Genomic DNA, 10,923 nt, shown 5'->3' with positions numbered 1-10,923 from the left:
TGACCTGTTAAGACGTTTTTGATTGAAATAGCTTTTGATTTCAGTAAATATGACCTCCTAATGCTGCAAATTCAACAAATGACTATTTTCAGTTCTTTACAACCTATAAAATGTCTTGAAACTCTGTTGTGCATAATAATTTGGAACAGTGCATTTTAAGTTTTTTATTTTTGAAAAAAATACTGTTTTCATTGGGAGGTTTGTTCACTAACATTTGAATTAAACTTTAACAGCTGATGACTTGAAAATTATGCTGACTGTCATTTGCATCGACTATTTAGGAAAATCAGAGAAAAATATCATTTGCATAATAATTTGGAACGCGGTGTATATGTTCAAGTGAGTACAGTGTGAGCTGCTCCTCGGACTGTGTGAACAGCTGGGTCGATTAAAATAAGAGACGACTGAACAAAAGCTTCTGAAAACACTCTGTCAGTCCTGTTTTTAACCGGCAGTATTGTCTGTGTCTCTTGACTGTGTGCATGTAAACTCTGCAGCTCCACCCGTCCCCCGCCCTTTTTTATATTCATACATGAACCCAGCTGACACATCCTCTCTGTGTGGAGGCTTTGTCCTCTCTCAGTGACGCCCCGAGGCCACAGCCAGGCGGCAGCAGAGTCACTGCTCAGACCTTAGGCAGACCCTGAGGCCTGCTGAGGTCAGGGGTCATTACCCATAAGACCGTGCTCTGCTGCGGCCTGAGGGGAGGAGCAGTGAGAGCCAGGTGGAGACATGTCAGAGCGGTCTGAGCCTGAAGAGGTCACACTGTATGACTGTGACTGTGATGATACAATCACACCGCCATGTTTTACTAAATTACAAACTTCTGCTGTCTCATAGAAACTGCACAACCAGTAACATGGAGCTAACACATGTAGCTTGAAGCTAACGGGTGTAACATGAAGCTAACAAGTGTAGGATTAAACTAACACTTTTAGTATGAACCAAACGCATGTAACATGAAGCTTAAACTTGTAGCATAAAGCTAACACATGTACCATGAAGCCAACATGTGTAACATGAAGGTAACATGTGCATCATAAAGCTAACACGTGTGGCAGGAAGGTAACGTGTAGGGGAGCGTATCTATGATTCCCGGGTTCTATGTTTCCCGGGTTCTATATTCCCCACTTAACCCTGCAAAAAAGGTTCTATGTTCCCTGCTTACACAAAAAAGGTTCTATGTTTCCCGGGTTCTATGTTCCCCACTTAACCAAGCAGGAAACATAGAACCCTTTTTGGTTGAGCGGGGAACATAGAACCTGGGAAACATAGAACCTTTTTGGATGGTAAGCGGAGAACATAGAACCCCGGAAACATAGGGATGACCCCGCGTGTAGTATGAAACTAACACATGTAACATAAAGCAAACAAATGTAACATGAAGCTAACACTTGAAGCATGAGGCTAATACATGAAGCATTAAGCTAACATTCGTAATATGAAGCTAATGTGTATTACCAAGTTAACACGCATAACATGAAATTAAGGTGTAGTATGAAGCTAACACACATAGCATGAAGCCAACAAATGTAGCATGAAGCTAGCAGATGTAACATCAAGCTAACACTTGTAGTATAAAGCTAACACGCGTTATATAAAGCTAACACAGATAGCATGAAACTAACGTGTAGTATGAGTCAAACATGCATTGTATTAAACAAACACATGTAGCATGAACGTAACAGATGTAGCATGAAGCTAATACTTGTAGTGTGAAGCTAACACGAGTATCATGTAGCTAAGACGTGTAGCATGAACCTCAGTGTAGTATGAATCAAACACATGTAAAATGAAGCTAACATGTGTAGCATAAAGATAACGTGTAATATGAAACAACACATGTAACATGAAGCTAACATATGTAGCATGATGCTAACACATGTAACACGTGTTGACTGATTTGAATCAGATGTGAGTAATTGTGTAATCAGATCTTGCGCTGCAGCTAACAATTATTTTCATTTTTAATTAATTTGCTGGTTCTTTTCTTTGTGAACTGATGTCATAGTTTGGTTTATAAAATGTCAGAAAAATAGTGAAAAAGTTGGTTTTTTTTCCAGAGTTTGTTTAAAGGTTCAGGTTCGATTTACAGAGGTGATCTCCATCCTGAGGGTGCAGCTCGTCATTCACAGCTAAAATAATATAAAACATCCTTATAAAAGTCTTAAAACAAGGTATTAAAAGGATTCTGGTTCAGCTTTTGGGAAATAAAACAATCTTTAGTAGTTTGGGATTAGACATGTGGCTGTGATAGTTAAGGTCAGTGAATGCACCAAGTCAGTGAGGGTTCCTCACAAATATAGAAAGACAGCTGTGTATGTGTGTTTGTGTGTATACACACCATGTGCCCTCCTTCTCTTCTCATCATCTTTACAGTGTGTTAATGAGAGTGTAAATGTTGCCTCTAATTACATCCTCTGTCCAACACACACACACACACACACACACACACACACACACACACATACTGAATTCAAACAGCTGTGATGATGATGACCTGTCTGCTGTTCCTGAAGGACAACATTAATATGTTTTAGTCTGAGTAGTTGTGAAGAGTAAAGCAGCAACTAGCAATTATTTTCATTACGAATTATCTGATGATATAAAATGTCCAAAAAATTAACTTACTGTCTTCAAATGTTTTGTTTTGTTCAACCAAAACTAAAAACATTCAGTATACTGAGATCTGAGATGTGTGATTTAAAAGAAAATTAACCTTGGTACTCGCTCACAGAATAGGTTGTAGCTTCACAGTCATTTGATCAGAATTGAACTATGAAGAATGTCGCCCTCTTACAGTGCTCATGGAATAATCTGCAAAAGACCTTAAACTTCAGATCTTGTTTTAATTGCGTATAAATGCTTTTAACTATACATCTACACTATAAAATGTCATCATCATGGCTGATTCTGTTAATGAACAAATGTAAACTGTTAAGGTGACGTCTCTCTGCTCTGTCTTCTTCCACAGATGCAGCAGCAGGAGTTGGCTCAGATGAGACAACGAGACGCCAACCTAACGGCTCTCGCTGCCATCGGGCCTCGCAAGAAACGCAAGCTGGACTCACCGGGAGGCTCCACGTCCGGCACAGAGGTAAGACATCAGAGAAACGGTTACAGGAAGCAGTCCCATCATATAGCAGTTATCATCTTGGTCATACTGGACACTGACTGGACTCCTTTTCGTTATGGAGGACATACAGTAATCTACATTGAAAATATGTTCTTGAGTTGATCTGATGTTAATATGAAGCTCCATCATCGTCCAGAGTCTTCAGGACAGATTGTGATTGTGTCACAAGCCCCTTTTACACTGCCTCTTCAAGGCGGGAATTTTACATTGTTATGCCACCTTTTCGTGCTGTATGAAAGGTACAATCATGGAATGGGGTGACAAAGTTGTCTGGCCTCTTAGCTGGGAATAGAGGTAGTATCAGCGCCGAAACGACCTCAGTATGAACGGTTTAAAAAGTACTTGCTTTACTTTGGGTGGCTGTCTGGTAGCACCTGCCCACAGTGTAATTAACTGTGGTTCCCAGACTCTGGATCTAGAGGCTGCTCATAGTGTAGGGTGTTCTGCCTGATCTCCAGACCCCACGTTCAGGGGATGTACGACAGACAAGATGTCTTAGTTAGCTGGACCCAAGAGCACTGGCGTGCATGTAGGTGTGTCAATCGTGTGGTAATGGTCCTGGCTGTCCTTGGGTCTCGAAGGGAAACACACTGAGTAGGGGTACCCGTACCCCACTACTCCCATCTTCCCAATGAGGTTGCTTCAGACATGGTAGTACCTAGGGTTTCCACCCTATGGGCAGGCCGCATGTGAGGGCACTCTACTAGTTGAAGTGAAGGGCATTTGCAGAGTCTTATTTGAGGCCACGCCAGATAAGCACCAGATAAGACGGCACGAGTAACTATGACTCTCTTAAAGTAGCTGTTAGCAGTTAGCAGCTAGCTCAAAGAAGAAGAACAGCAGCTGAAAAATGTCCACACATTGGGGAAACAATTCGGAAAGGGAGCTCTTAACCCTCCAGCAGAGAGTGAGATGAGCCTCCATATAACAGAGACGGTAGATGATTGTTACTGCCATATTAAGGCCATTGTTGTAGTTTAGAAAGCGCTGCTGACATGTCAGTTATATGTCACACTAGAGCCTGCTGCTGTTGTGTTACATGTCACATCTGTCACGCCCCTTTTGCTTCTGAGATACCGGCAGTGGCATGATGCCATCGTTGATTGGTTCAGTGTAAAAAAGCAAAGGTGGCATAAAGAAGGGACAGTGTAAAAAGCCCCGTCTGTCCTCTGATGCTCAGCAGGAAATCAGTGATGTTAAAATGTGACGTCTTTCAGTTCAGAGTGTCGGGCTGAATGTGAAACAGAAATGTTTCAGACTGAAGTCGTGACTTTAAGTTAAAGTGACTTTAAATTACCAAAAGGTTATAGTAGAGAGGGTCAGGTCTGCTGTTTGTCTGTCTGTCAGAGGTCTGACATTAATGTCACTGTGTGTGTGTGTGTGTGCGTGTGCGTGTGTGTGCAGAGACACACATACACTCATGACCTTTTCCATCAACACACACACAGTCTGTAATCCAGGCAGTGAGTGTGACCACAGTTGAGTGAAGGGGGTCAGTGTCTGCCTGGAGGTTTGTTGTGGGTGTGACTCCCCCCCTTCCCTCCCCCATTTCTCCCTGTACCCCCCACCCCCCGTCTCCCCCCTGAGGGCAGCCATAGATTTGAGTTCTGCAGAAATGAGCTCGGGGCTGGGTGTTGGAGGGGTGAGGTGGTGGTGGTGGTGGGGGGGGTCATGGCCTCAGGGGGGTGCCTGCCTCGTGCTCGCCCCACCCTCACCCACATGCTCTTTCTCTCTCCCCACACATCCTGCCTGAGGCTCGCCCTCCGGCAGGCCCAGACAAAGACGGCAGAGTGATGGGGGGTGAGGGGGGGGGGTGCGGGGGCCCTGCGGAGAAATCCAACATTTTGGGGGTCGCTTAATCCTCTGACGGGGGGCAATGAACTCTGGGATATGTGAGCTATGTGCTGGCCTGCAGTGAGTGATGGTTTCTGTCTGGATCGTAGCGCTCTGTCGTTACAGCTGTGTATAACATAATTATAATGAGGTAAAGTTCAGAGTTTCTGCTCGTCTCTAAAAGTCTTCAAAGCTTTGATTCAGTTTTTTTAAGGCAGTCAGCAGAAAAACAGACAAGGGCCACACACCTTAAACCTGCAGGAAGTGATTTTTTTTTGTCCACTTGGGGGCAGAAACCAGAAACTGTTGAAACTAAACCCTGACTGGATTCTGTGGTGTGAATATTAGCTGGTCGAGGTGATTCAAAGAGCTCCAGTCAAAGCTCAAACCATGGAGAACAAGATGGGAATGTTTCTACAGTCTCCTCATCATGTTTTCATCAGCTATTCACTCAGTCTGTTTCTTCTTTTATCCACACAGCAGCAGCAGCACAAAGTGTTATGTGTTGTCTGAGCTCCTTCTATCTGATCTGCCCTCGGGCTGCTGCAGTACGCCCTTTAGCTCCACACTGCAGGCCCGATCAGGCTTCAGATAGTCCCACCCTCCTCCATCGCCCCGGGCCTGCAGCCTGTTATGAATACACAGTAACAACGCAGCAGCTCTGTTATCCTCACTGAAGAAACAACAAATAACCTGCATCACCTTTTTACCTCCTCAGGTCTCCAGCAGAGTCTCTGTGGCTTTCACACAGTGAGATTTGAGACTTTTTAAAACCAGAGAGAATAATATTTATCACCTGTTCCACCGTCATGCTGACCACAGTGTGATGGGAAACCAGGCGGGACAATATGATCCAGAATTATTTATTAATATATCCTGTTCTTTCAGTACTTCCCACCATTGTTAGAGCTTTTACTGGAGCTCTTTGACTCTCTTCTTCTTCTTCTTCTGCTCCGACCAGTTGCCTCAGTATATGACACTAATATTCACACAGCAGACTTGAGGATGGAGACAAGACTTCAGTCTGGTTTTAGTTTGATTGTTTTCTGTTAAAATTCAGTTAAAATTTGAGCCAAATTTGGATATTTGACCATGTTATGTTGCATATTTAGTGATGTTAAAGTCAGTAGCAGTATAGTATGTGTGTGTTTGTGCGTGTGTGTGTGCCTGCAGGCCGTGTGGCTTCATAATGCTCTGATTGTGTTCCTGTGTGGACCTGGAGCTTCATTCCTATCCTGTGCTGTCAGCTCTGCCTGCAGGCTGTCCTCCTGCACTGAGCAGCAGCAGCAGCAGCAGCAGCTCACACTGAACCTTACATTCACTGCACTGGGTTTAAAACACACACATTAACTACAGAGAGAGAGCCAGTTAGCTTTAAACCTCAGGCCTCAGTAACCAGGTCAGGTTTCGTTAGTTACCTGACTCACGCAGAGCTGTAGTTCCAAGGGACGCACCAACTGTGACATTCTGGGGCTGAAACCCATACCAATGAATTCCTATTGTCCCCCGGACAGTGGGACGCCATTAGTGTGGAGCTCTGCTTTTTAGCCTGTGACACAACAGAAAAACATCGACCACTGTCACGGTGAATGTCATCTTGTTTGCAGACAGAGCAGTGGCAGTCAACAAGGAGAATATTGGCTGATACTGATCGTCAGCCAATAAATCAGTGGTTCTGTCAAATTTATTTATCAGTTAATCAGCCAGTTGGTACCCCTGGTATAGATTAAATGATTAATTAGTCAACCAAGAAACTAAGGGCAACTTTAACTATCAAAAGAGCCATTTTTGACCAAATAAAATTTAAAACAATCTGCCTGGAGCCGCAAAACGTATTTGAGCCTCATGTATTAGGTCTGAATTAGCCTATCAGCAATGAAAATAAGTCTAAATTAGTATTCAGAAATATGTTTTGGGCTATTTAAGATCATTTGGTACATTGCAGTGTTGGCGGTGAAAGCAAACAAATCTGTCCACTTAATATTAAATCTGACTTTTTCCTCTGAGACTTTTATGGATTTGGAATCCATTGCTAGCCTAGATGAGGAGGCTCAAGACTAGACTTAAGGTTTGGCAAAATTTAGATGAAAACAGGGTTCCTACACAAGTATGGAAAGTATGGAAAAGTATGGAAACAAATTTGATCAATTTCCAGGTATTAAAAAGTTTGGAAAATGAAAAATAATGTATGGAAAAATATTTATGTTTCCAGACTATTACCACTGTTCTAAAATACTGTTTTCTAAAACAGAAAATTAGGTATTTCCAAAAATAATTTAATCAATCCGGATCGTGTTTTATGCCGGGCCAACCACAGTTTGTGTGAGAGCAAACGTCTCAGAAAACATACCGCCCCTTTTACCTGATTGACAAGTGGTATGTCCAGTCCGCTGCCCCATGACCCTCCTCCAGCCCCCCAGGTATCAAGTTTCACTCCAACACTGCACCTTCGACAAGAAGACGAGTTTCACGTGGTTCACAATGGGTAGATGCAAGTTTTTGGATGGAAGGTTTGACAATACCGTATATAAATACTGGTTGGCCAAGGATTCCCAATTCACACACAGAGCTAGATGCAAGCTTTGTGTGAAATCATTTGACATCGCCAACATGGGGGAGAAGGCGATTCTGAGCCACATGAAAGGAAAAAACACAGACGTCTCGTTACTGCATCGCTTGCACCCAGAGTCCCAACCTTTTTGCCTCAGCCCAGACACTGAACTTACTGTGTTTTTATTTGCATGCCATTATGGTACTTGGCTACAATCGCTTATTAAGAATAGTTAAATATGATGTGAAATATGATACACTAATATGTTTACTCAGATGTCCATATTCTCTGGAAAAAAAAAAACACAGAGAAGTCTGGAAATTAGGGTATTGAAAAGTATGGAATTTTGAAATTCCAAATGTGTAGGAACCCTGGGAAAAGGCGCCAGGCTGTGGACATTTAACGCACATTTTAGTGGTCGAAATGTTAGAACTTTCTTTTTTTATTTATATATATATAAATTCTGTACATACTCTACACATTTTTACACCTGGAGAATTTAAGGATTTCTTTAGGCCTACAACAATGATGAAAAAGTTTTTTTGTCAAAGCCACAGAGAGCCACTGGACAGGAGCTAAAGAGTCACATATGGCTCCAGAGCCGCAGGTTGCCTACCCCTGGTCTATACAATGACAGAAAATAGTGAGAGATGTTTTTAAATGTCTTGTTGTGTTCTGCCAACCACCCAAAACTCAGAAATGTAGTTACTGAAAAAAACAAATAAAATACAGCTGCAAGCGGTGAATCTAGGCTTCTATCCAACATGGACCATTAGACCTTACTAAGGATTGAGTCCTTTGACAGTTCACAACACTTGCATTAAAGATAACTTGCAGGTTTTATAACGATCGAACTGACACAAATTTTTTTACGCCTAGATCTCTACCAGGCCACACCCATGTTCAGCAGTGCCATCACACCCTATTGGTCAATTTTGAAAACATTCCTGGGAAATGCTTCAACAGTCAATGCACTTGTTTGGAGCTGGTGGCACCCCCCCCCATTTAGTGATTACAAAATAATTTTACACACGTGGTTCAACATTGTTATGGAACATATCCTGTGAGTTTTGTAGTGATTGGACAAACTATTTCCGATTTATAGTCTGATTTGTGTTATGCACCAACTATTTGTGGCTTCAGATAAAACTTCCAGGATATGTTTGAAGTGCTTCTGTAGACATAAACTGAGTTTCGTCGGAGATGTCAAAAAGGTGTTTTTCAAAAACTTCAAAATGGCTGAAGTGCCCAAATGTCCTCCTCTGTGTTGTTGGTGCTGTAGTAGAAGACGTCGACAGACAGTAGAGCACTGTGATCACCTCCTGACATCATAAAATCTAAAAGTAACAGAGAGTCTGGTGTTCGGTCAGTCTGGTGTTGTCTCGGCCCTGCGGCTATGCTCATGGAGAAAACAGAAGCTCTAACATCTCTCTGTGCCACGTAGAGAACCGGTGGTTTATTCCACACACCAGTTTACAGCCTTGTTTTTGACCATCAGGTGAACTGGTTTTGTCCCATAATCTCCTCTGGGCTAATCCAGGAAGTGGTTCATTCACATGTCTTCAAACAGTGTGGGAAGAAGCCTGAGTCAGTGTTTGTATAACGTACTGCTGTGTTGGGAAACAGGGCTTGTTGGAGCAACGTCAGGAGGAATAGCTGCAGGCGGAAGGGAGCCGGGTGTTACCTGGCCGCAGGCTGCAGACACACCTGAGACGTGAAGGTGTGGTGATGCTCCTGCAGGTCTGGACTCACTGACAGATTAAACAGTGTGGGAGATCTCAGCTAATGTTATTACGGATGATTAGGAAGTCCTGAGGGAGGCTTTCATGTGCATCAGGGCTGGACAAAATAATAGAAACACCTGCAGCTCCAAATATTACCCAAGAGTTGAACCAACTATTCCCACACTGATCGAAACTCTTCATCAGCTTTACAAACAGCAGCAGATAATCGCTGACAATCAGCTGTTGATAATGTTCCATGCAGCGTTGTAGGACACTTTTGTGCACAAGGTGACCTCATATCCTACTTGTCATGTTTTGCAGCTTTGTCTGAAACCCCACAGCAGCGGTTAACATCCGACACCGAGCCGTTAATCTCATACCAACACCGAAACAGCTCTTTATTAAGCCTGTTTATAACCGTCAGCTAATCCTCGCTGAGTGTTGCTAACAGTTAGCTTTGTCACTGTGATCGTAAGAGTCTCCTGTTACCTCATGCCAATAAAGCCATTTGAATTGAAATCGAATTACCAACAGTCTCCAGCCCCAGATGTCACTGTGACTTCAGGAAATATCTGGCATTTTGAAGAGCAATCAATTAATGGACTAATCAAACTTCTGATCAACACGAAACAATTTTCTGTGATGTATAAAAAGGAAAACAATAGATCCTCCAAAAACAACCTGGACAATAACATAATCAAAATAGCTGCTGAAAAATATTCTGTTAATTAATTAGTAGATTGATTAATTGTTCCATGTCCTGTGTTGCCTCACTGAATGTTGGACCCCGCCACCTACACTCAGGTATCTAATGCCGCTCTGTCTCTCCCTTCAGGTGGCTTCAGGCTCGGGTGCAGGCTCCTCTTCGGCCGCCTCGTCCCGGCAGCAGCTTCGTCAGCGGATCACACGAGTTAACCTCAGGGACTTCATCTTCTGTCTGGAGCAGGACCGCTCCACCGCTCGCTCTCTAATGCTCTACAAGGCGCTGCTGAAATGAGGAGTCCCTCCTGGAGGAGCACTCGGCCCACTGCAGATCACAAACTGGATTACACTTCAACCTCCGGTCCTCATGTCCTCATGTCCTCAGAGGTGTTTCACACTCCCTCTGTCAGTCCCTGCAGCATCTTTCAACCTTCACTTTGTCCTCTTTCACCTGAACCGCCACTTCTACAACTTCTCTGAAAAGTCTCATCTTCAGCTCCTTCAGGTGTCTTCTGTCAGGCTGCACATCACTCTCACCTCCGTGTTTGTTAAAGAGAACTCCATTGATTTAACGTTAAAGTCCAGGTCACAGCAGGAAGTGCAGCAGTAGAATTAATATTTGGCTCTGAATGAGTTTCTAAATTAGGTTTTTGACACCTCTGTTGTTTCTTGTTGAGGCTGACATGAACATTTTTCCCCACTTGGCTGCTCGTTATGGTTTAAAGGGTTAGTTCAGATTTTTTAAAGTGGGGTTGTATGGGGTACTTACCCATAGTCAGTATATTACATACAGGAGATGTAAGTCGGCACGCTCCAGTTTAGAGAAGCAGGCTGGAGTCTGACACAGAAGCTAAAGAATGTACTGCTGTGGAGGGGTCAGCAACAAAACATTTAAGACGCCTAAAAAAAGTCCCACCTAAAAAAAAAATCATTATCAGTTTAACTGTACATTATATTTAGAATATTTTCACTGCTTT

General features: G+C 43.1%; 1 protein-coding gene across 2 annotated transcripts in view; it reads left to right on the top strand.

Annotated features, from left to right (window-relative positions):
• LOC126407808 (transcription initiation factor TFIID subunit 4-like) overlaps positions 1-10,854 on the top strand; it is a 27,921-nt gene extending 17,067 nt beyond the window's left edge. For both annotated transcript variants that reach the window (XM_050073033.1, XM_050073032.1), the window contains exons 14-15: positions 2,975-3,097; positions 10,080-10,854. In XM_050073033.1, the coding sequence (XP_049928990.1) occupies positions 2,975-3,097; positions 10,080-10,241 (285 nt within the window). In that variant the 3' untranslated portion in view covers positions 10,242-10,854. The remainder of the gene's footprint in view (positions 1-2,974; positions 3,098-10,079) is intronic.
• The last annotated feature ends 69 nt before the right edge of the window (positions 10,855-10,923 follow it).

This window comes from Epinephelus moara, chromosome 20 (assembly GCF_006386435.1).
Source record: "Epinephelus moara isolate mb chromosome 20, YSFRI_EMoa_1.0, whole genome shotgun sequence".
Classification (NCBI taxonomy): Eukaryota; Metazoa; Chordata; class Actinopteri; order Perciformes; family Serranidae; genus Epinephelus; species Epinephelus moara.
This window is presented reverse-complemented; position numbering and strand designations above follow the sequence as displayed.